General features: G+C 33.7%; 1 protein-coding gene across 2 annotated transcripts; it reads left to right on the top strand.

The window, feature by feature from the left end:
* LOC123557799 (patched domain-containing protein 3-like) lies at positions 1-25,555 on the top strand. Of its 2 annotated transcripts, none has more exons than XM_045349494.2 (9): positions 1-190; positions 12,060-12,250; positions 12,745-12,971; positions 13,290-13,449; positions 14,818-14,930; positions 16,069-16,247; positions 18,017-18,165; positions 20,072-20,272; positions 21,545-25,555. In XM_045349494.2, exons 2-9 carry the CDS (start codon positions 12,061-12,063, stop codon positions 22,915-22,917), a joined length of 2,592 nt encoding a protein of 863 aa, XP_045205429.2. In that variant the 5' UTR covers positions 1-190; position 12,060; the 3' UTR covers positions 22,918-25,555. The 2 variants fall into 2 exon arrangements, with proteins under 2 accessions (XP_045205429.2, XP_045205430.2); XM_045349495.2 differs by lacking the exon at positions 1-190 and adding an exon at positions 6,436-6,587.
* The last annotated feature ends 2,140 nt before the right edge of the window (positions 25,556-27,695 follow it).

The following is a 27,695-nucleotide window of genomic DNA, read 5'->3' as shown; positions in this document are numbered from 1 at the left end:
ACAGTCCACGTAGACTTAATTCGTAAATGTCTATTACTAGCATGCGGAAATCGTGGTTATTCCCAGCTACGGATCTGCTTTAAAATCGATAGCATGACAAGTATAGCTATACTTTGTGATCAAATATAATAGAAATATCAGCAATATATTAGTGATACTAGAAATACTGGAACATTTTCACGTCGTATATGTAAGTATTATTCTTTCTATAATTTTTATATTTAAATCTGTTTAAATGTTATTAGTCGTACATCATGACATTGATTGTGTGGAAACAAAAACGATCGGGGAAACGACTAAATGCTAAAATCTAGAAGAAGATTCTTTGGATGCTTAGAATGCAAAATAATAGCAGATTCGGTTTGACTGTCTTTTCGTGAGAGGTAATGGATAGTACAACATCCCTTGTGCCCCCTATGACCGGCTTAGGCGGAAAATATAACAACACGGAAACCAAGTACGGGGAGACTTTTTACGGCGTTTCACGTTTTATGTCTTGTGTGAAATCGATTTGCATCATATGATTCTGGGTACTTTTAGAATTACACGCATTTCAATTAATACTTAATCCATAAATAAATTGATTCATTTATTTAAGGTATGACCTGTGTAATAGTGTACCACCTTTTGAAGAGTATTCAATTCCTACAACAAACCAACTTTGACTTAAATTTTTCAGGGGGCATAGGTTCAAGTCCTACTGGGACAAATGTTTTTTCCGTATTTTTCTTTTTTTATAAAAAGTTTTTTACTTTTTTCAAGACTTATTATTGATTTAGTGTACAAAAGTGAAAATTTATCATTTTTTATAAGTGATTTCTTGCTGTTCAAAGTGAATTTACCCCTTTTACCCCTGTAACAGAATGGGGCAGAGTTAAACATCTTTAAAAAATACTGAGTTACATGAGGTAATAGTTCTCTTTTCTGCCTTTACTCTTTAGATTATATATTGTGGAAGACATGTAGGTAGGTTTTACTTCTGCCCCAAGGTTATTTTTGAACGAAGTGAGCAAAATTTAAAACAGTCCCACAGGATTCGACTTTCTGTTTTCAAAGTTTGAGTTAGAATTCTGTCTCACTAAATCCTTACTTGAGGCACCCTAGAAACAAATGATATTCACAGTTCTATTTTATGTTTTATAATTGTTTACCAATAGTTTGAAGTTTCTTTTATCAAAATTGATGGTAAAATGAATTATCTGCAAACGTTTTGGACAGTGGCCATCACTTTAAAATTTGTCTCTACTTGAGCTTAAGGAAATATCATGAATTATACAAAATTTATAAAAACGGCACCAAAATTTATAAAAAATAAAACGGCACGATAAAAGTTGTTTGAATTTTGCATACAAGTCTCTCACTGGATACATTATATTGCTGTAACATTGTTTTGAACATTTGAAATGTTCACCATTAGGTGGGTCATACCTTAATGAAGGCGGACCCAAACAAGGTGATGACTAAATGTAAACGCTTTTGAATATAGGAGTATTATAGTAATAACTTTTCCTGCTGTCTTGTGCTAGCATGCAAAGCAAAAACATTTACATTTGTTTTTGAATTAATACAACCTTTATTAGACAATTAACAATATATTTAGCGAAAACGTTTTACTTAAACTGTTTCCCGAAAACATTTCGTGTATAAATTAGTGAAATGAACTGAAAACAACTAAAAACTAGAACAATATATATAAATGATACATAACATTTTCGAATACCACTTTTCAGGGGTTTTTTTTTTTCAGTGTAAAATGATGGCTTAGTGCACCGATTTACTAACTATATCTTTTGTTTTTCTTCCTCTCCTTGTAAAAACAAAAATGTTTAATATTTAGAAAGTGACCATCTAAAAATATTTGAAGCGAAATGGACAAATCCTGTGGTGACAGCTGTTCGTTGATTTTCGGATTTCGCTATTGTGGTTTATATCAAAAGTCTCCGAATATAAATAAATTCAATAGAGTATCGTAAAAGCTTAATCTGCTTTCAACACTTTGAAAGAGCCTATATTAAAATTTCATTTGTCTTCCAGTAAATTCAATATCCGATAATAGTCAAGAGTCAAAATTTCATAAACTTCTGAGGGAGAGAAAATCACATGCTATTTATCATAAGCTTATCAAAACATACCAAAACGGTAACCTGAAAAAGGACATTAAAGATTATTTAGTGTAAACATCCTTTTTACTCTCAATATTTTCCACTTTTTAATCCACTCAGTGCAGGTGATATGTGTTATAATGGATTGTCTGGACCCCGATTCCACCAGCCCCTCCCTCCACAATTTTGAATCTGTCTAAGCAGATTTAGATGTAAAATATTGGTGTAATTATTTAAGTTTTCCGCATTGTTTGAAACAATAAATAAGGCATTTTACAATAAGGAAATGATCCCGTATGCATTCTCCGTATAGGCTATTTCAGCAGCTTCAAATTTTAAAGAAACTTAGCTAATCGGAAGCATTCCGATTAGCTTACGATAATACGTAATCACACAGAAATTACAGTCATTACGGGCATACTACATTAAAGCAGCATGCCTCCAGATTTGGCTAAAAATAATCTTTCTTTCAAATTGAAGTTTGGTCATACTATGAACATTAGAATATGAATTTTTGTTTCTAAAATATTTTAAAAGTTCCAAATCAAGAAAAAAAGATGACCGCGTCGGGAATCGAACCCAGGACCGCCGCGGCAATAAAGACATTTTCCCGTCGTCGTAACCAATAGCGCTATAGCTGAAGTAGTGAATAATGACTTCGAAATATCGATATTTATAATCGAGACAGTTTCCATGGAGTAAAAGCGTGACAATAAGTAACATAAAGTTTGGCAGTAATTAAGTTTTAAAGCCTCCTAAAGAAATATAGCATTTATTTCAAGATCTCTAAAAATATTATTTTTTTTTGTTGTCGAACGATCTGGAGGCATGCTGCTTTAACATGTTAAAATTACATTTGATGACAGCGGCGCTTTTGTGAAGTGTTCCTAAACAGTCAAAGAAATGCTTCTAAATGAATATGGCACCTGAAACACCTGAAATGGTGAAATGAAAAAATGAATATAACAACAACTCTTCATTGGTTGTTACATATATGTGATACCGATTATAACTTTTCTGTTATTTCTAATTGTCTTATATACAGTTTACGTCTTACATCAAATTTTCTGTAAACAAAGTGACTTGTGTCCTCCCCCGAGCAAAAACAACCTTTAGCTAAAAAGCCAAAATCTAAATAATTATTTGCTGAACAATTCTTAAAGTCGAAGTGTGCATGTTCTATATTGATGAACTGTTTTAGGTCATATTTTGTCTGCCGGATCAGTTGTTAAGAGAATGGCCTATTTATGTTGCCTTCAAGTAATTGGTCAATTTAATGTTGTTCCCTTAAACCGTCTTGGTTAGGCACCATCTCTAAACGGTACTGGTTCACAGTAGCAATTAAAACAAGGTCCATTAATAAATTTGCGAGAAATTATGATGTGTTTTTGTTTTAAAATATATACAAATTGAAAATGGTTTCTAGATATATAAAGCAGACTATTGTTTGATAATATAAATATTAAGTTGTGTAATTATAAATCGTAAATAGTGTAATTATAAGTAATTGTTTTATCAATGTATAACGGTTTGGTTATGTGTCAATATTTCATTACATTGTAAAACATGTAATTAGTGTGTAGGATCTTATGTTTGAAAAGCAAATGTTTGCTCAGCTTAAGACAAAAAGTCGTACACTGTATACTTTGTTTTGGGCACCTAATTAAATGTGGTCATTTTTATGACATTTTTCATTTGTCAAATATTCTACTAGAGACTGTCAAATGTATGGAAAGCAGGTTACAATGAACTAGATCTCTTTCAGAAGTACATGTTTCATAGTATACCATTATTGAATGGCTTGTCGGTCAAAAATGAAAACTATGCAATGAAGCTTTAGAAATTATTTTCAATTTATTGTTGTTTCACTAGACAGATTTCCTGGAAAAATAAAACTGTTCGTGGTCTTTTTTATATAATGCATGATTTAACGATATTTGATCTGTCTGTGCAAACAAGCTTTAGATATAATTTTCAATTTATTGTTGTTGCATCAGACAGACTTCCTGGAAAAATGAAAACGTTCGTGGTCTTTGTATATATAATGCATGATTTAGTTATACTTATCAAAATAATCGAGCAGATAAATTCTTCGAACTACTTTAAAAAAGAAAAAAAGTTGTTATTTGATAAATGCAGAACACATTGTAGAAGCTGGGATTTAGTCATCTAAATAAAAATTGTATGTAAATATCAAAAGACAATTCCTGATGGATAAATATTTTCCCAAATAAACGAGAAAACAATTAATGCACAGAATATAACGTGGATGACATAACTATAGTTTGCATAATACCTGTACAGGATAAGGGCGCAGTAGGTGTCAGTGTGTGATTAAAATGAAAACACAGACAGGACTGGCATAAAAACTGAACAAACTTACAGATCCTTTGAATTAATATACTAAGAGGTTTGTGCACGGTTGAATCGTTCTAGAAATACAGTTTTTCTAATGAATACACGGCCACACAATGCAATTATAACTTTGAAAAAAGACAAAAAAAAATCAAAAGAGTGGATGTCACAGAGCACTTCTTTATTAAGCTGCACTGGAACTTGACATATACCGATGGGGCCCTTGCATTATGCTGACATAAAGTCCCATGAACCTGCTTCTTATTTTTAAAGTCTTTACTTTAATTGTACTTAATTTTTCACATTTAGAACTTTTACGATAATATCATTAAATCAACTGAAGGGAACTTAATGCAATTTGATATATAGAAAGATGTCAATTCTATGAATTGAAAAGGCCAATAACCATGACTCTGTCCAGACTATTGATTCAGTCAAACCTGTCTATAAAGACCACCCTTGGGAGAGCCAAAATGTGGTCATTATTGGGAGATGGTCTTTATTCACACGTTAAAATACACTGTAAATGTTAGAATGTGGTCTTTAGAGCCAGGTGGTCTCTGTTCAGAGGAGGCCTTTAACACAGGTCTGACTGTATCTCCCTTTTTAACTTTTTTTTTAATATGTAATATTGAAAGCTATTACTTTGACTGCACAAATTCCTATTAATTACCACAATCAACACTAGCTGTTCAAGCAAGGTTAAAGTATTGATGGAAGCAAGCTCTGTTTGTGCTATTAATTCATTTAAAAACAACAAATATTTCTATCACATTTTAGTTACATTGTATGTCTATTGATCCCTTTATTCTGCATTAAAATACATTTGATGAGTTTAGCTTATATTCTGGGCAGACGGATAAACAGACAAATTTGAATCTTAAAATGATTACGATACCTTTCAGTTACACCCACTGTTATTTAACGATGTGTTTTGCGTTTTAAATTTCAATCAATCGACTTGCTAACTGGAATGTTTTACAATCAGTACATTTCTTAATATGGTATAAACAATAACAATGGTATAAACAATTCGCCATGCTTTGATAATGGACAATTTCCTCTGATACAGGTTCATTTATAATCATTACGTATGAAAATCACACTTGACACGACCAATTAATGGTAAAGTTTATAAGTATCATTATGGTAGGATACATTACTTAGGACATAAATGAAAAGTGACTAGTTGGAAAGGTCAACAAGTAAAGTAAAAGTTTGATCCGCAATTTATGTTTCAAAATAAAAGAACATGTCCTATATACTCCTACAAATTCTGTTTTATAGCTGTAATATATAAGAAATGGGACCAGAGATGACACAGGGATTTTGAGATTTGAATCAGATTAATTGTTTATGTGGACACGTTTTCATAAAATAGAAGATATGTTGTTTTTCTTTTTAAGAAAGCCATCGTCTTAACATTCATATCACTGGAATATGTTTTTAAGTACGGAGGAAGGTTACCTTGTAACCTGGCTGGACTCAAATTTACCGGACGATAGCAGTCTACGTTACTTCGTGTTATTATATCTTTTTCCTGCTAAAATCTTAACTCATTGAGGTACTTTGATTGTTTTGTCTCGGGTAATAATTGAAAATAATAAATCATGATGACAAGAAATCGTAATAATTCATTGTGTTGTGATTAATTTCACTCTATCAAAATAGGATATTCTTAGGTTTACATATCCAGTCGTTAGAATATTCGAAAAAAATATATTGTTCGAATCCACAGTTTAATCTCAAGCAGTATAAAGCGGCAAGATAATGATAATGAATATCACCACTGCAAAGACAAAATCTACATGTAACTGATTATTGTACGTTAGGGTAATTATTGCAGATCTTCTTTTTCTTTTTCCAGAGAAACATGGTTATACTCAGAAATTAATAAATTCAATGAAATCTTGACATCTGTTGCTATACTTAGAACAAGGACGATGAATTATACAGCTCTATTATTAGCATGCGCGTGTTTAGGTTATTTCCAGATCGATAGCAGAGGACGAATTACTTTTTTACTATTTGATTTCATATTGAATCATTATCTATTAAGTATTGATAACGATAGCGTGATTAAATTTAATGTTAATAGTAATATAAGAAATTCTGAAACAGTTTCATAAGGTATGTCTAAGTATATGTTTTCTTATGAACATTATGCTAAAAGATATTCTACGTTATTAGCTATAAATAGAATTTACAAAATATGTGCATAATTGTAGCAATAAATATTATCAATCATCTAAAACTAAGATAACATCGTCAATGGAAGAATTATATTTCAAAAACGAGTGTTGTATAAACAATGAAGTCGACTGTACAGTGATCCGTGACATAACTTGTTTGTTTGTTTTGGGTTTAAAACCATTTTTCAACTGTTACAGTATTTTAGTTATGTAATGGCGGAGAGTTTCCTAAGCAGTGTTCATGGATTCTCTCCCAGTACAAAAATCTGTTCTCCGTTAGTAATTACCAACTTCCCCATATGAATCAGAGTCGGAGGAAGAATGGCTTCAGTCAAAATGTCGTTTATCAAATCGTCACCAGGCCCGTAGCCAGAGGTAAAAAAGTAGGGAGGCATTTGGTAGGGGGTCCATGGGCATGCTCCCTTGGGATTTTTTTAGGATGCCATTTCGTGCGTTTTTCTGCATTTCAAACATGTTTTTGTTACTTTTTGAAACAGCCAACCTATTTGCGATTATTGTCACTCTAAAACGCCAATTTAAAGGCATATGGTCATGTTTGCTGGCTTGGTATAATGTTATTCGAACCATATCAGATATCATATATAAAAACAAGAAAAACTATCCCACTCACATTCTTTACTGAAGTTTAATTTATACAGTGAAAGATTTTCAACAAATGATTTTACAACAACAACAATAAACTGATGTCAGGTTGACATTTTAAGATATCATTTCATGATTCAGACACGCAAATAAAGAAAAGAAATTTAAATAATCTTCAAACGATTTACCAAATATAGCCAGTAATACTAAATCAAGTTTTGGAGTCAAGGATGTTACATATTAAGTTACATTTGCATCGTAATATAAACACGCTAAATGAAACAATATATACAATACCGTGGAAAAAATGATCTAAAATGTATGAAGCGTAATGAATGCCGCAAAGTAAGTTTTTATGCCTTTTTAGTTGTTAGTTGGTTGGATCTCATTACTTGGTAATATGGGCATAAGTTGCAGTGTCATTGAATTTGTGAAATAAAATAGGAATAAAAAGCACCTGATAACTCCGTTCGAATAATAGAAACAGACAGCAGCCTCAAACTATTGCACTTTTAGTTTTCATAGCTTTAAATATATCCATAATATTTGTGTCAAACAAATTAAGTAATTCATTGCAGATACCAAATTCAAACTTTGATCTTCCCCTTTCATTTTCAAATAAGCTCCCAAATTGTAGTATCAGGGCCAAGGATGAGGGCTCATGGTGTTGCCCATATATCAAAACAATATTGAAGTACTTTCCATTCAAAACAATAGTTTCTGCGTTCTTACTCTTTTAGCAAACTAAGTCGAATGGGACTATAGCAAACCTATCTTAAGCAGCCATCAAAGGAAGCGACTCAGCGTGACTGCTTAAGAAGGACGGCTGCTTAAGTCATGCTGAATAGCTACTTAATACAGTTGATCGCGAAGGCAGGATTTATTCTATACCTCTATTACAGTTTAATAGATTATATTTTTATCAAATGTGTGCAAAATGTCTCCCTAAATCTTCATTTTAGCTCGACTATTCGAAGAATAAGGAGAGCTATCCTACTCACAACGGTGTCGTCGTCTCTCCTTGGTTAAGTTTTTCGTATCAGTTCACATTTTGACAAATCCTTTTGTCATATAGCTTTGAAACTTTCAACACTTGTGTACCTTCACCATGTCAAGTTTTAGGCTAGAGTACACAACTCTGTCAAGGATTTTGACCGAATTATGGCCCATTTTAACGTAAAATCTTGGTTAAGTTTTCCGTACCAGTTCATATGTAGTGTAAACTGTTTTACATATGGCTTTGAAACTGTGACAAAGCCTAAAAATAAAAAGGGTAAAATATCGAATATTTAGTCTTTATTGTAGCCTCATTACAGATACATAAAAGAATTAGCATATTTAAACTAGGGCCGGGACGATTTCAAAATTTTGAAACCGGTTAATCATTTGTTTGAAATCGAATGGAAACGGTTAATCGGCCGCCATATTGAAAATGCTCTTTTCTTTCCTGATGACCGTATCAAGGTACTTCCAGCAGCTGACTTCATTTGGAACTTACGGACTTCATCATTTGCAAGCAGTCTGATAATTAATTAGTCATATTTTGGTGTATTTCAATTTGAATATTTTACGACGGGCAAATCCAAGACTAATGGTTATGTTGATTGATGTGTTTTAGGGAAATATACTATGGGTCAATGTGCTGGTCAAAGAAATTAGAAATATATAAAGATAAAGTACGATTCGTGATATTTATTGTTTAAGAGCGATTAGCGGTTTTGCAAAATTGAAACCGGTTTCACATAGTAATTGAACCGGATCCGATTAACCGAGTAATCGTCCCAGTCCTAATTTAAACATCTGTACACAGTCATTAAATACATTAGAATTATAAGACAATTTTGTATACTACACTATGTCTACCTCTCACATGTACATGTAATTACAGTGTTAAAACCAAGATGGTGTAAAAGGTGCTAATCGTTAATTAAAAACTGATATATCTTACGACCTAAAATTACATTAAAGCTCAATAAAAACAAGAGCTGTCCGTAAGACAGCAAAGACAGCACGCTCGACTTTTCTCAGCTAGAGCTGGGCTGAATTCTATCAAATATCGAAAGAAGCAATAAAACATATCAGGCGAAGGTATGAGGCTTGTGTCAGTGTTTGCGCATGTATCAGTAAACTGTATTTTTGGTAGATTTGTATTTCCGTATCGGAAATACAGGACCGTAGCCAGATTGATTTTTCTGGTCTTAAACACCACATTCCTCCACCTCCTCCCCTTCATAAAAACTGTAATAAATCATTTGCAGATTCATTCATAAAACTTAACACGCAGTGTATAGGTGGAATAGCCAAAACACGAAGCGCGTGCAGCACAGTTCAATGGTGGTTTATTGATGAATAACCCGAGATAGATTTTTCTCTACATGTATGTAGGTTTTTCACTGGTCGTGTTAGAATTTAATTTATTTTGAAGAATATTAAGCGCGAAATTCTTGTTGAAGCAGACGATAGGTAGAACATGGGGTATTGTGATCAATTGATGAAACTCCATTTATGCTGTAATCATTAATTGGTATGGATTTGAATGTTCTTTTCAACCTTATGAAGTTTTATTTTAATTTCACCCTTCAAACAATTTGTTAAAACGCATTTTTCTCTTACCTCTGGATATCCAGTCTTTGTAGCAACATCCTTGTCATTGTATGAAAGAAGAACTTTTTTTATAGAAAACCTTTTTCAGCATGAGAGCAACATTATACGGAACTTTGATTTTAGGGAAAATTGTTTCAACATTTTTACATTTAATTTTACTCGTATAAGATAAATCAGCGGCTCCATCAAGAAGAATAATATAGACCTACATCTCCCAAAAAGTAAGTCCTGTGTTGCATCCGAGACCTCCTTCGCAAGAGCGACACATTACAAACCATAAATCGGTATTAGTACCCGGGGTAGATTGAGGAGTGAAAGGGAAATTTGTCTCTTTAATATAAAAACAGGGCAACAAAGTGTGTTTTTTTTACATATCATATATCCTGTTTTTTGGGGAGCCCCACAAACCTTCATATATGGAGGAGGGTGGGACACAACCTTCCAAATTAATGCCCGTCGGGGCTTTGACTTTACCATTCAAATTTACCTAATAACCACGAACAAACGCACATACTCGTTTGCCTCGGTAAAATTTAGTCTCTCGCTACGGCCATGTATAGTGTAATTATTCGTGATATTAAAAAAATAGCGGAAAATAGTGCCTAAGTTCGGTTTTGCCTTTTAAGATGGTGACTCAAAACATATCCTTTTTTCTCATAAATTTGGCAGAAAAACAGGGAGGCACTGGCCTCCCTGTGCCTCAGTGTAGCTACGGGCCTGGTCACGGAAAACATACGCCTCCCCCGAGAATCGAACTCATGGTCCCGCGAACCATAGATCTGGACTGTCCATATTTAACTAAGCGGGCGGAGGTAAACTAAAGAATAAATTTTACAATACCATTTTACATATATGTGTTTACTTGCATTTCCTAGTTGACAGGCTGTTTTTAAATGGAATGTTCTTTGGTTATAAGAGAAAAACAATTAGTGTTTGAGTAAAATTTATAAACCAGCAAGCTGCGCAGCTGCTTGTGTTGCATTTTCATAATTTAGTTACTATGAAGGTCTAAAATTGATTTTGGACCAAGTCAAAATATTAAGGATCTTTAATGCCTGCCTTTGTAGGACTGGGCTTTCCTATCCCGAGGGACAGCGGGAAATGAGAAACTGAGCGCTAGCTAGATTTCGTATCAGTGATGCACCGAGGGTTGAGAAACACCTATGAGACACATTCATATATGTTAGATCATTGTCTTTGCTTACCATTGTAAACATTTTTAAAGCCGCGTATGTAATTCATGATGGCGTTAGAAGATGTGACTTGAAAATTGAACTTATAATTAGGGTGTCTAATTAAAAAGGATCCTTGGTAAAGACAATGCTCTAATTTTTTTTAAAATCAATTTCATTCAACGATAAGTTAACTGTTTAAACAGTTTAAAATGAAGTATCATTTGGTGACATTGCCCGAAGTCAACAGCATGAACATCTTATTTTGTTGTCATTAAGGCAGCATGATTAGGCCTAAAAAAATTCTTTGTTTCCCGTAACATGCTCAAAAAAAATAGGGTAGGTAGGCCGGAAATTTTCTCTTTTTTTATTTTTTTTATTAAGGGAGACTTTTTGGAAATTATTTTTGTGTCAACAAATGACTACAAATAAGGGGGTTATGCCTTTAGAGCATCAGTAAGTTGATTTCTAACATCACTGGCCATGTTTAAAGCTTTAAAAGTGCAGTTTTGCAGTTGTTTGTTAAAAAGTTGAAAAAAATATTCTCCAAGGCCATTAAAACATTTAGGGTCGGACCAAAAATTTAGGGTAGGTCGGGATACCGGAAACAAAACATCTCTTACGCCTTATATAGACTGATGAAAATATATTCGCTAAGATCCTTCGACGATTTTAGCGAATAAACTTACATAAAGCATTGTATGCCACCTTAAGGTGATCAGGAAAAAGAAGAATCTGAAATAAGAGTCACTGTATAGTAAAACGTTAAACATTCCTTTTTGTTTCTCTGAAAAGAAAAAAAAATAGCCAGGTTTGTTTGTAGCTGATATTCGATTAAATGACGGCAGTGTATATACTAAATGAAAGGGGCACTTTGATATTTAATGCCTATTCGATAAACTAAAAATGCAGCCACCTTTAAAGTAATAAGGTCTTTACAAGCTGAATCAGTATTAACTGGAGCTTTTAATGTAACTCTCATATTGACATAGAATAATTATAGTACAACCGTCATGTTCTGCTTGTTTCAGAATGAAGTGTGCCAAATTTTACGAGTGTGTCGAGGAGAAGATAGGGGGCGTATTTTCAAGTTATGGTCGGTTCGTTTCCCGACATGCCTGGAAAATCATTATCATAACAGTGATAGTGAATGCAGGCCTTGGTGTTGGGATGTTGAAATTAAAGTCAGACATCGACACAGGAAATGTTTATTATCCGACAGGTGTGTTTGTTTAACAAGGATATATATCATACAGGAAATGCCACTTTCCATGAATGCAGTCACCCCCCACCCCCCCCCCCCCCCCCCCCCCCCCCCCCCCCCCACACACACACACACACTCCCCACTAAGAACGCAACCATACAGCACAAGAAAATGCATACTATACAAAGTAGACCATATTGACAACACAGCTGCGACTGCCTTGAAACTATCAGTGGCAAAAACAGCACTAGGGTGTTTAACCCGTTTACAAACAACCACTCTTTGAAGACAGCCATTTGTTAAATCTTATTACATAACACTGCTGAGTAATAGTTAGTCTACATATTTTAAAATATATTATCAAGTAATTGGTAATAAATCATATTTGGTATTTCATATAAAATGTTAAGCTTTTTTATATATAATTATTAGGTCAAAGGGAAATGGTAGACAAATCATAATATTAGTATTATATTACTAATTGTTAAAAAGGGTTGATGTTGTATTTTAGGAAGCCAGGCTAGGAAAGATAAGGCAAAGGTCGAGGGAATATTTCCTGACCTAAGTGGTTCCAATTACAACTCCCTACAACTAACTGAAGAAGCTCAATGGGCAAGAGTGATTGTCAGATCAAAATCTGGAAATCTGTTAAAACGACTAGAACTGGAAGAGGTACAGGATATAGCAGAACATATACTTAACATCACAGCGACTGACGAGAATGGAGCTGCCATAGAGGTACAGATATACTTGTGAACTCATAAAGACTTGTCATGCAGTCTGTCTTCTGTTCTGTTCCACACACATTTATTGTTTTCATTTGCTGATAAATAGCATTGTTTCCTGTATTTCCATTTTAAGAACATCTACAACATTTCGAAAAAGTCTGAAAAAGTTTTATTTTAATGTAAGTGTTCTAGTCCGGAAAAGTCTACCAAGCGGATGTCGGCTGTCACCTCTGTCAATGTTTATGTATCGCTTAGATTTTTTTTTCTCAAATCGATCGGAATGCTGTGCTGTCGTAATGTGTTTAAAAATCTATTATACTTTCAAAAGTTTTCAGATTTTTGTGCCATCACACACACCCAATGTGCCGTTGAAGGTGATCTCTTCTGGGACACCGACTTTCTTCTTGCTGTCGACAACGACAATGTAACATATCCCGAATTCACCACAACAAAGGCCGGGACTCAAAGCTATGTTTCTGATATAGGAGGTATTTGATTATAAGAACTGATAATGAATTAATAGGCAAGCTTGCTTGCAGATACAGTGGTTGCATTATTTTGTTCCCTATTCTGTATCATACAATGCGATTTGTAATGTAATACCGAAGTTTTCTGAAAGATGCATAAATGTTATGCTGCTGGTTTAGTCTAGTTCAATATAATATTTCTTTTGTAAGAAATGTACACAAACTATCATTTACAGTAGGCCATACTTTTCCAAATGTCCTATCCCAATATCGAACATAAACACATTTATTCAAGCATCAAATCAAGAATTAACACTCTTATTTAAATAAAACCAGTCCTGCTAATGCGTAAATAATAGCATAAACCCTGACATCTATTTTACTTTTCCTACCAACATTTATGAGGCTAACTATTGAAAGACAAAATAATACAACTTACTGATCCTTAAAATACACCGAGGAAAATCTAAGGAGATTTTATACAACCAGATAAAAGGGAATTTCTAAAATGTTTTCTACAATGAGAACCTTTGAGCAATGAACTGAAATGGGATATAATACAGAATAAATGAGCCGCGTCAAGCTAAAAAGGTCCTTAACGTAAATGATGCTGTTTTGTGTAAATGACGTCAAAGTAATATGACGTCACCTAGACGTTTAAACATGGCGGCGCGCCTTTTTGAATTTGAGCAAATGCTATGATGCCTCATTTCAAACGAGTACTTTTTCCTACGTTTTTTTTATCTTCTGTAATAATTTCAAAAGCATTTAATTGAACAAAAATCCTTCAAAATGCTTGCTTCTCCATGTTTATGTCACAGAACAAATAACGAACAAAGCGTTATAAAATTCTACATTCCTTAAGATATAGCAATCTATCAATGAAATCTGCTACATTTAAATCCCGTTCTCCACTACGTGGTTTAAGTTACAATTCTGAAATTTCTATTTTATGTAAAGAATTTCATGTACTTATCAATTATGCAAAAATGTAGAAATGTCATTAAAATACTATCAGGTCCCTTTTTGCTTGATGCGGCTCAAATGATGGGGCGTTCAAAAGACAATATTGTTTGAAGACAACTCATTTACTTTGATAGATACAAGCTGATGTAAATGAATTCTAATTTATAACAAACTACTCATTGCTATAGTCTCCTGTATTTTGAGTATTTAAGCGCTGAATCTAGTACTCCAGATATTTCAATTACAAAACAAATAACACTAAAGACTAATAGTCATAAAACAAATTAATGTTAACAATTATTTCTGTGAAGAACTGTAAGAATACTAACTGCAAAGTAACCATTTAATAACATTTCGAATGATAGATTATAAAGCGAGTGCATAAAAACCCAACTGATTGTTTAAACAGTAAGACTATTTCAGGGAAGCAAACTTTTGATGCTACAGGGCAGTACCTAACTGGCGTGGAATTCATCAAAATAAGTTTTACGATAAGAACTGATGGATCGATTTTTGAAGACAAAGCAACTAAATGGGTATGTACCTGCCCTTGAAAAATAAGTCTAGATAACATTACGACACTAAATAAATCTAGCAAAGCTAGTCACTGTTTGCGTTAACAAACTGACATTTTAGGTATTAGAATAAATCCTAATACACTTACGATACATGCTTTCTTGTATAAAGATACAATATATCATTTGCTTGTGAATTACATGATTTGGTATTAGGGAACCCATTACTAATTTTGTTTTAAAGTATTACACGTTAACCCCAAAGACATATAACTGTTTCTTGCGAGCTTTTTGCTTTTATTTTGAAGAATGAATTTTCTGTTGAGTTTCACGTCACAATGACACAATTATAGGTAATACAGCGACTTTCCAGCTTTCCATACTAGAGGAAAACCCCGGAAGTCCTTTCGAGTATCATTTCAGGCACAACCGGGCACTTGGGTAGAACTAGCCAGCTGTAAGGATTTCTCACATGGAATAATTTTATAATACAAAAAGCAAACTTTCCTACCCGCAGCGGTAAGGAACAAGTGATTCGAAGTCAACGACCTTAACCACATAGCCTCGGAGGCCCCATGAGAATGCTCTAGATTTTAAGACATTGGTTGTTTTGTCCTCAAGTCTTTAAATCTTCTATTGTAGAAGTTATACTTGCTTCTATTAAGGGTTAATTTCATGTACGTAAACTTATAAATGGTTTACTTCTCTTATTCTCTATAACGGATCTTCTGCCAGCTAGTGAACAGCTTCCTGAAAAATGACTGTTCTTTCGTTGGTTAAATCCACGCTGGAGGTTTGACAAAACGCAATAATAAAGCAACATGTAAGGAACATGGGAGATAATACTGCAGATCTGTAGTATATTTATAGGTACATGGTCTGAAGAGTTGTCTTTCTTCTGTTTTGTATATATTAGATTTGAATGTATTCTCGAATTAGCGTTTTACAAATATAATACTGACAGCTAATCTTTTAAAGGACCGCTTATTTTACTGGGTTGAGAAGGGCATTTGTACTTTTGATAATTGAATATAAATGTTATTTTATGCTTTACATTTGATGAGACGTAACGTAATTATTGACAGAACTTGGCTTGATGTGTTTACTGCAGATAATTAAAATATGCCTATTATTCATAAAACATTAACAAAACTTTCAGGTTGACAAGTTTAATGAGTATATGGACACGTATACATCAAACCGGCTGGACTTGGCATATGGTCATTTCAAATCACTTGATGAAGAATTGGACAAAAATGTGTCTGGAGATATTACTTTATTCTCCATAACATTTACTTTGATGATTACGTATGCTTGTTTCACTACATTGTCATCAAGGTAAAACTTCTCATAAAATAAACAACATGAATTTTCATTCAAAGTTTCAAATAATTGATGTTTGCTTAATATATGATACACGGTAAACTATAGGAGAGATCGCCCTGACGTCACGCATCAACACCTGTTTATCTGGTGGTGGGCAAAACAAAATGTTTTACATTGTTTGTGTATGGGATCGGAATTTTTAAGTTTTAATAACTTTTTCGTTCATTTATGGATTTCAAAAATTCAAAAAGTTTTGAAATGCGTACAATTTTCATATTTTCTTATTCAAATATCTTTTGAAAATGAATAACCGTTTTAAATGAAATGTGATTTTAGCGATGCTCCAAACTTTTAGAAAAAAAAACACTGTAAGTTAAGCGTTTATAATTAATCCATTTTATTTCGAAATAATAATTAAAAGTTATCAATAAATTGCTTGTTTTATATTCTTTCCATTGATCTAAAAATTATTGATATCATTTGTGTTTAAAGCCGTTAGAAAAACATCACTGTTAAGAAAAAAAACATGGATGCTCGGCGTCTGCCCACCCGATCTATGTCTTATCAGTTCTAAAAATAGAATATACAACGGATTTGTATACAAACACGATCTCTCCTATAACATTATCGATTTATGAATGTTTAGTGAGGTTGGGTGCGCACCATAAACCGGTTTAAGATCCCCAGTGTTTTTTTGGCCACTGACCGTTTCAAGGCGCGGCGCCCCACTGTGTTTGTTCGTTTTGTCCTGTGTGCTAGTTTGCGTGCTGTGGTGTGCACGCTGTGTGTTTCGTTTTGGGAAGGCTGCGATTTTGGCACGTGGCATTCCCTGTTTAATATATGTCTTTGTTTTTTTAATAAAACATTCCACTTAAAATGACATACATATAACTGCTTTCTCTTTGAGTAATATGCCTGAAACAACGTAAAGTTTAAAGAATGAGATCAACATTTAACATTTAACCCAAAGGACACTATTAGCTGCATTTATATATTTTCTCGTGAACAAAATTTGTGTGAAAGGAGTTTTGTTCGCATGACTTTGCACTTTGTATATTTAAACAAATGCATGTATGATAAAATATATAAGAAGATCCCATAGAAGCACAGAGCGCAACCAAGCAAAACAACACATACCCAATTTTATTGACTCTGTTCACGAGAAGTAATGATAAGTTTAACACACCTCACGCCCCCAAGTACCGGCTTCAGCGGAATTCTATAACAATAAAACTGAATTGACTCAAAGATCCAAAAGGGCCATCAGGTCCAGAAATTTTTCATCACTGACATTTTTCAGCAACCTCGCTGTACTTTAGGACTGCTGTTGCGATAGGTTATGAAATATATAAAAAGATCACTTGAAAGGAAGCATAGAACCTAACCAAGCATTCGTTTTGATTGAGTCTTTTCATGAAGGTCATGAAATGTACAGCAATTCTCACACCCCCTAGCACAAGCTCAAGCGAAATTCTATAATACAATTGAGAGAATGGACTCTAAGAACCTAAGTGATCAGAACATGAAGCAGCACTATGTCCAAATACGAAAGCATGTTTTACAGTCGCCACATTAGACTGTTACTAAGTATTATTACTGCATGCATATGCATAACACATATCATAAGTACATTGTTAATTTAGCTTAATTACCACAAAGTGGACCACCGGTTATTTAATAGATTTGTACACCCACTGGGCTTATGATATCGTAAAATGCTGCATTGGGTTCAACATTTGTGATTAGTATTTTACATTTTATAATTGAATAAATGTTTATAGATGCACAGATCAGGTCGGACAGCGTATGATGCTTGGTTTCGCTGGAATCTTTGCTGCAGGATTGGCTATTTTGACTGGGTTTGGGTTTTGTGCTGCTATTGGTGTAGAGTTTGTTAGCATTGTCGGAGTTCTACCCTTCCTGTTAATAGGTAATACCATTGTACCATCTTAGACTGCAAATTTTTTGATATATGAATTCTAAACGTTGACCAGATAATATTACCACTAGTATGGTTGGATCAATACTTTTCCCACCGGTTCAAAGTTTATGAACATTGCAGTATTGTCATATCGTAAGTAGTTTAATATTGATTTGTTTTAACTATATTGTTCAGGATATTTCATGTAGTGCATTTTACATGTAATAAAGATGTAATTATTGATAGGTATCGTATGCTCAAATTTACAATTTGATATCATGAACAATTTTACCATGGAACACGAAATAAACGTGTGCGTGTGTGTGTGTGTGTGTGTGTGTGCGTGCGTGCGTGCGTGCGTGTGTGTGTGTGCCTGTTCGTGTGTGTCAGTAGTATCGTGAATATGGTTAATATAGTACAAAGGTAATAAATGTATAACTAACCACAGTATGACTCTTTGCTACCACTCAAACATGTTGTTACTACTACAGTTCTACATACACAGTCAGTTTTAACATTAAACCACATGTGCCACGATAAATACATTTGATGAGGACTTTGTACATTCAATGTTGATGTATATTATTGTGTCAGTGAAAGATGTGTATAGGTGATATACTGGTTTCAGGTTGTCTGTCTGTCCGTCTGTAGACACAATCGTGTTAGCAACAACTCTCCTCATCCCCTTGATACAATTTAATGAAACTTCACACAAGTGATCAGTAATAACAGTAGTTGTGCATGGTCATGTTATGTTCTTTCAGAACAAAAGTATTGCCAAAGTTATGGGACTTTGTTTCTTGTTACTATACTATATACATAAAGTCTGCATATGCAAACCTGTGCGCGCCTATTCTCCTGAACCCATGCACACAATTTAATAACACTTCACAGAAGTTGTGCATGATGCATGTTACGTTCTTTCAGAAAACAATTCTGTACAGTTATGGGACTTTGATTTTTGCTAAAATACTATATACATACAGTCTGCATATGCAATTTTCTACGCGCCTAATCTCCTCATCCCATGCACACAATTTAATGAAAATTAATACAAGTAATCAGTAGTTACCCTACTTGTGCATGGTGTGTGTTAGGTTCTTTCAGCAAAAAAAGTCTGCACAGTTACGGGACTTTGATTTTTGTTAAAATACTATATACATACAGTCTGCATATGCAATATTGTGCGCGCCTAAATTCCCGATCCCTTGCACACACTTTAATGAAACTTCACACAAGAGATCAGTACCAACCCTGGTTGTGTATTGATGCATGTTACGTTCTTGTAGATAAATATTCTGCCGAGTTATTGGACTTTGGTTTTTGTTACTATGCTATATACATAGAGTCTTCATATGCAATCTTGTGCGAGCCATTGCACCCAATTTAATGAAACTTCACACATGTGATCTGTACCAACCTTATTTGTACATGGTGCATGTTAGGTTCTTTCAGAAAAATATTCTGCAGAGTTAAGGAACTTTGTTTTTTGTTACTTTACTATGTATATAGAGTCTATATACATACAGTCTATATACATGCAATCTTGTGTGCGTCAAATTGCAATGTACTGTGTCAGTGCGTGCGGGGATACATTCATCACCTTCAGTGATAGGTCTAGTTGTTTTTGATAGATATGATTCAAAATACACATCTTTTAAATTACTTTTCCTGTCTCCAAGCCTAACGCAAGGGAAATGATTGGATCTTAGCCTGAACTTTCACTCCTGCGAAAAAAAATCGGTCCTACTCTTCAACACAGTGACAGTCAATGGTGGGTTGAAAAGGACTTTTAGTCCCCTTCTCCGCTGAATAATTTATGCAAAAATTTCTTACTTGACAACCTTGAACTCATATAGGTTTCGAGTTTTATATCAAGCATGGTGTAACTTGCTATTTTATGACACTATTTCAGGCATAGGAATAGACGATATGTTTATACTGCTGTCTGGGTTGTCAGAGGCACAGACCAAAACAACTGTAGAAGACAAAATGGCAGAAACTTTACGCATTTCCGGTGTAGGAATCACGATTACGTCTTTGACTGATCTAATCGCGTTCATGGCTGGTGCTGGTTCAAGTTTTGTAGCAGTTAAAAATTTCTGTATTTATACAGGTGTGTGCAAGTTTGTATAGAATACTGTTACAATGGCATACATATTATCAAAGGACTATCATGTTTCAATGACTTTCATTTCAGTCATGCTGGCTTTTCTTTATAGAACCTAATGAGATAATCACTTTATTGGATTATTGCCTGTGGTCAGTACATGACCTATGCTATTTTTTATTTCATTAGGTCAAAAGTCAAGGTCTCACTGACCTGGAAAATGAAAAGAGTTTCCACGTACTAGCTAATGGATATTTTTGCCAACTGTATTAAGTTTATAGCATAACTGACTGTCAATATCTGTCCTTTAATGTTTTGGGGCTCCATAGGCCGAAGGCCAAGCTCACAGTGACCTTCAGACTGAAAATGGTTTTCGATAAATATTGGATGCAATTTTGGGATTTCAAATTTCGTAGAATAGTTGCCTGTGCTCAGGATATAACTCCTATTGTTTTGGGTTGAGTACCTTAAGGTAGTTCTGCACGTTTGGATCGACATTTTTTCTACAATGTAGAATTTGATTAAACTCTGATTTTTCAAAACTTCAGAATATACCTAGAAAATTCAGCAAATAAAAAAGATAGGGTCGTGTGCTTGATTTTTTGCTAGACTGATTTGAAAAATATGGACCTCATGAAATATTTCATGATTGGAGTATATGGGAAAATCATAACTTTCATAACATTTTCGTGAATAGAAACTTTTCTACAATGTAGATTTTGATGAAACTTCTCAGAGTTGTGAATAAAGACATAACCTATTATTTGACGAAATAAAATGTATAGTTCCGTGTGCTTATCTTAAAGATATTTGACCATGATTAAAGTTAACCGGACATTTCACGCTAATTTTAAGACATTATTTTGAATTATTTAACGTGTAATATGTTTTAATACCATATTTTGACTTTAGAAATATATCAGCAGTGCCATTGTAATAAATTTACTCACAGGTTGTGATTAGTTCATAAAATGATTTTCATTTCCGTACGCCAAATCCAGGCTTTATTCTACGTTTTCCGGATAAATGACGTTACGCCATCACTTCCGGTTTATCAAACGTGCAGAACTACCTTAAGGGTGAGTAGGGTCACAATAACTTGACTGAAGACGGGTTCTGGTCAATGATTTGAGAAAGCTTTGGCATATGACTGTCAATCTTTATAGAATGGGGGATATTTGTGTTTTGCAAACGCAAGATGTTTGTGTTATGGAATATATTTTGAAGCAATATGCAAAAACTCGAGTTTAATTATAACTTTTGCCAATTGCTTTGTAGGTGTTACAGTCATTTTCTGCTACATCAACAATGTTACTTTCTTTGCATCATGTCTGGCGATAAATGAACGCCGGGTAGAGGGAAATCGTCATTTCCTGACCTGCAGACGAATTAAGACCAAGGAACAACTCAGTAATGATGGTGCATCAACTAATGTTGTAATGTGTTGTGGCGGAACTCCACCAACAAATAGAAATGAGGCTGAAGGATACTTAGATAGGCTTCCGCGCTGGCTTGTACCAAAAATAGTTCTTAAAACACCCTTTAAAGTCATAATTATTTTTCTTTTTATTGGGTACCTGGCAGCGGCAATTTACGGATGCATTCATATGAAGCAAGGCTTACTCTTGACAAATTTGGTAAATGAAGATTCTTATTTTTATAAATATTCTAAATGGGATGAAGAGCAATTTCCCCGTCAAACTCCAGTGTCATTTGTCATCCATGGCTCGTATGAATACTCCAAAAGTCAAACAAAAAATATGATAGACAATCTAATATCTGAGACCCATTCAAACAAATACTTTGATAACGTCTTTAAAGTTAACTGGCTTGAATCGTATGGGAATTCTGTACATTACGACAATGTCTCCGAAACAGCTTTCATAACAGGCGTTTATAAATTTATAACCGATCCTAGATATTCTAGATTTGAAAATGACGTTGTAATTGATTCAACCAATCAAAGCATTACCGCTTCACGAGTTTATGTCCTTTCTGCAAAACTCGATGATAGTCAGGATGAGGGGAAAATGATGCTTGAGGCTAGAGCTATCGCTGACGCCGCAACTATAAACTGTTTCGCCTTCTCGCCATACTTCGTGGCTTTTGAGCAATATGTTGCTATATTAGGACAGAGTTTACAGTCTGTAGGGATAGCGTTGGCGGCAGTTTTTGTGATCACGTGCATATTCATGCCACATCCGGTTTTAATCCTGTTTGTAACCATCGCTGTTACAATGATTATGGTAGGCGTGTTTGGGTTTATGTTCTACATAGATGTTACTCTTAGCGCTATAACCATGATACACTTGATTTTAAGCGTAGGGTTTTCCATTGATTTCACCGCACATATTTGTCACGGCTACATGATCTCTAGGTCCAAAACTCGCGAAGAAAGAGTAAGTAGTTCTATAGATAAAACAGGCGCACCGATTTTCCACGGAGCGATTTCTTCACTTCTCGGAATACTTGTTCTATTTTGGGCTAAATCATACATTTTTAGAACATTTGGAATAGTAATGTCGTTCGTGTTGCTGTTCGGAATAACGCATGCACTGCTTCTACTTCCTGTTGTTCTGTCTTGGATCGGACCATTGAGACATAACTCGGTAGAAAAAAAACAGAGTATGACTGATATTAAACAAAAGTAGACATCAGCAGACTATGCTAATATGTCATTACCCGTGTCAAATATTGTTTAAAAGACAACGGATTGAAATTATGTTGGTTTCCCATTCATTCTAGTATGTTTACGTTTACAGGTGTAAGATTCTTAGTCTTTATAGAACACGTGCAACTATTGATAATGCTAAAGCTGTAAAAATGTGCATAACTTGACTAAAGTCTCACAAAGTCTTTCTTTAATCTTTACAATATATGACTTTTACTATTACTGTTTTTACTTGTAAGAGCACACGAAAAAGTAAAGAACATCAAACAAAAATACCAACGTACCTACTATCTTCAAAAGAAATCAAAGTAAAACTTCTGTTTAAAATCCTTTCTCAACCTTATGTAATATTAGTTTTGTATTTTTACAACATAATTCCTCTGAAATGATTGAGGTGCTTTCTGACCAAACTGGCCAATATTGACAATATTTAAGACAATTACTTTAATACACATATACCATGTACTTCTTTCTTTACAATGATGAATGTCTAAATTGTTTTGTTTAATTGGTTTTCATAGCAAGATGTACATGTAATTTCGTTTTTTTTCCTTCTGTTTTAGTAATTAGTTTACTAGTGAATATGGTAAGAGTTTTTGAAAGTGATAAATGCATTTATATCTTATTGGTTGATCATGAACATTATATGTGTAAGGACTCCGTTAAGTAAGTGATGTTTGTGAATATTATTAAATGTTCGCCTCCGTTGAGCTGGTCAGGGCTAAAATACAACTAATGGGTAAGAATTCAATGCAATTGAAACCTACTTTTAGAGAAAATTTGCGAAAAAGTAAACGGTTATGAAACAGTTTTCTCACATCTATTGCTTAGTGGCGCTTCATTTTATAAAATAATCAGCAAATAAAGACAAGGCCCCAATTTTACGAAAAACATAAGTAATAACTTAGTTAAGTCTGTTAATTTAAAAGTGTGCTCTTGCTTAAGTTATTATTATTTAATGTAACAATTATTTATAGCTGAATTATACTATGGTTAGTAGTATTTGTCTGCAGTCACGGAAATATGATATTTCTATTTAAGCAAGATATAACGAAATGAAGTATTTACTTAAGTATATTTCTTATTTCTATACTTTGTCTTCTGTAAAATTCAGAATTGTTGTGTTTTGATCTATGAAATAGTCATATACGGTTCTGATAAAGATGAAAAAGTCATCATTGAGGACGCATAAAAAGCAAACACAAGCATTTGAAATAACAGTCTTAGCTGAGCAATTACTTAAGTGTTTTCTTGAAATTGGGGCCAGTTGTTTGCTGTTGATATTGATCAGGTTTCAAGTTATTTTCCTGCAACATAAATCAGATTCTCAAAGTGTTTTATGATTTATTTGTTTTCGCAGTTTGACCGATGTCATCTGAAAAGGAATATATTGCTAAAACCGCTATATCGGAACAATAATTTGTGCAAAAATTGCATGTTACTGTGCGTCTAAATTCATTTCAAAACAGAGTAGCTGCTAACATTTGTATTATATAATAAGTCTTGAATTGTTCCCTCGTTATCAGTTATTATTCACTTGAGTTAAAAAGTGAAAATTTACTGTTGACTTGACTTAAAAAGTGTACCTTTATTAGCGACTTGAGTAGAAAATGTACAGTTTTTAATGACTTGAGTTAAAACGTGTACAGTTATTGTTGTCTTGAAGTAACAAGTGTGCAGTTATTGTTGACCGAGTTAAAAAGTGTACAGTTATTGTTGAGTTAAAAATGTACAGTTATTGTTGACCGAGTTAAAATGTGTATAGTTACTGTTGAGTAAAAAGTGTACAGTTACTGTTGAGTTAAAACGTGTACAGTTATTATTGAGTTACAAAGTGATCAATTAGTGTTGACATTAGTTAAAAAGTGAACAGTTATTGTTCGCTTGAGTTTAGAAGTGTACAGATAGTGTTGACTTTATTTAAATGGTGTACAGTATTTTTTTTAATTGAGTTAAAAAGAGTACAGTTTTTGTTGAGAAATTAAGTGATCAGTTATTGTTGACTTGTGTCAGAAAGTGAACAGTTATTATTCACATGAGTTGAAAAGTGAACATTTATTGTTGACTTGAGTTTAAAATAGTACAGTTATTGTTGACCCGAGTTACTAACAATGATAAGCCAACATCGACAGGGTTTCATTTCGTCAAAAGGCATACCAAAAAGTAAACACGTTGCAAACGTTTACATTTTAAAAGAAAATTACCTGTATATTGAAGTGAAATTAAATGGTGTTGCAAATGTGTAAACATTTTATATTTCTTCCGATTTTCTGTAAATAAAACCACTATTATATTTATCAATAAGTATGTACTGTTAAAACCTTTGTGCACCTGTACGTTTTCTTAAGACCGACAATGTTTTAGTTATCGTTTCAATTTGTCTTAAAATGCCGATCTTTAGTTATAAAACATAAATCATTAAAGATGAATAGCTGTTGTACTTCTTATACTACACTTATTTTATGATATAAATATTATTATAAAATCACAGTGTATCAACTTTCAGAACAAAACAATATGTTCGATTTCTTTTGTACGTCTACAAACCTAAAAGTTTTTGTTTGAAATTATCTTGTTTTGCTTAATTGCAATATTTTTTAATAAAATGATAAATACAATTTATTATTCTTTTCTGTTCCTTTGTTTCACGCCAGGTTCAGCCAGTTTAGGTCACAGACCATCAAGTAAATATTTTGATGACGTTTCTGAAGTAAAATGGTTCATTTTAATAGGAGTTCTAATATTACAACAGTATGTCCATACATTTAAATCAGATCTGATTGCAGATGTTTATAGAAGTATAAAAGATTCATTATAGTAAAGATGAGTGAAAATAGATAGTATAAGGCCACCCGTTGAAATGATCGATGCTTTCAGACTGTGTTGCACAGGGAACAAATAAAATTAATTCTGCAAGAACTTGTAACTAAGATAAAGTTACTTTTTGTGCTCCTTGATAATGCAAATTTCAATAAAATACCTCATATGATCTTAATTGTGACTCTTGCATTTTGCACTTCCACTTGTCTTAAATCATTACGTCAGGTTTCTTATAGTTTATCTTCAATATAATTGTAAACTTTTAGCAAAACAAATCAACTATTAAGTGCTAAAAGGAACGCAATTTAATACCAGTATCACCACCTCCATAATGATGTCTATCTTTATTCCAAGTGTCATTGAAATTTCTTCTGTAGTTATAGTGCAATAATTTCGTGAAACAATTGTGCACTTTCTGTGAAAAGTATGAAACTTGGTATGGTTGTAAATTTATTTAAGCCTGGGAAACAGGGTGTGAATATTAAAAATTGCCTCCAAAATTCAAGATGTCCGCCATAATAAATATTTGCTCTGGCATTTTGTATATTAGGAGAAAATAATGAACTTTAGCATTATAGTATAAAGTAATATTAAATGCCAAAGGAGCTGTATTTGCAAACAGGAAAAGGTCACAGTTGGTGGCCTAAATCCAAGATGACCGCCATAAAATCATTTTTCCGGGTAAAGCGCTCTTTAAATGGGCATATGGTGCCACAGTTTCGAAATGTTGCATGTTAGTACATGCGACTGTAAAGTATGCTCCTCGAACAATTTTTACACTTACATTTGTTAAGCAAATCCAATATGGCCAAGATAATTCAAGATGGATGTCATAAAATCCATTTTCCATGAAAATCGAACTTCAGTTGCGCATAGTGAGAAAATATTCTTTTCTGTTCCATACATTACTTGATAGTACATGTATATATTCTTCAAAATACGCCCCTCAAACAATTGTGAAACTGGCACTGGATAAATAAATTTAATATGGCCGACAAAATTCAAGATGGCCACCATAAAAGAATTTTCCATGAAAATCGTGCGTCAGTTGGGTATATTGTGTGACATTTGTAGAACTTTGCATTGCAGTATATGTATTTGTAATTTATGCATTAAAACAATTTTACACTTATAAAATTGGGTTAATAAATCCAATAAGACCAACAAAATACAAAATGGTTGCCATAAAGTCCAAAGGTATGGATTAAATACGGAAATGCATACCCGATCTCGTTTTTCTACGAGAGGTCACAGTAAATTCCAATGGATTAATCATCCATGTACAGCCCTAGTTGGTTATGTAGGTATTTTTTTCTGCTCTCATCGACTGGCCTTAGATTTAACCTGCCCTTTTAGTTTAAACATAACCTAACCCTACCAATGGACTAGAGTGCGTGGAAGTTAGCATGCGTTTCCACTGCCGTACATGTACAGGCTCAATCAAACGGAGCCTGCAATATTTTCATTTCTATTGAGTTGGGCGACCTGTATAGCTTTAAGCTTTTATTTCAGTAAGTGATGAAATATTCTGAAAATAATAATTGAGGAAATGGACAGACGACTATGCTAAGTATCGGCCTACATTGCAGTACCGCTGCAAATGTAGGAAGGACGTGTCTGTAGAACAGCTCCATTCCGACAGTATTAACACAATGATTCTGTCGCACCTTTTCCGTCCTACCTGTTGAGAATTCTGGCCTTTACAGTCATTATGGTTGAAGTACCTATGTCGATTACTCCATGAAATGTTTACTTGCATTCGTTTTCAGTCTGTTCAAAATTGCAGCCCAATCCAATCCCACTGCATAAATCATTGATGCTTAGGTTGATGTGGCACTTCTAGACAGATTCTCAAGAGTTGATGTCCCATACGATGTCTTACCTGTTGAGAATTCTGGCTTAAGTACCTATGTTGACTACTCCATGAAATGTTTAGTG

Source organism: Mercenaria mercenaria, chromosome 5 (genome assembly GCF_021730395.1).
Source record: "Mercenaria mercenaria strain notata chromosome 5, MADL_Memer_1, whole genome shotgun sequence".
Lineage (NCBI taxonomy): Eukaryota > Metazoa > Mollusca > Bivalvia > Venerida > Veneridae > Mercenaria > Mercenaria mercenaria.
The sequence above is the reverse complement of the archived record's forward strand: the minus strand, read 5'-3'. Positions and strand labels throughout refer to the sequence as shown.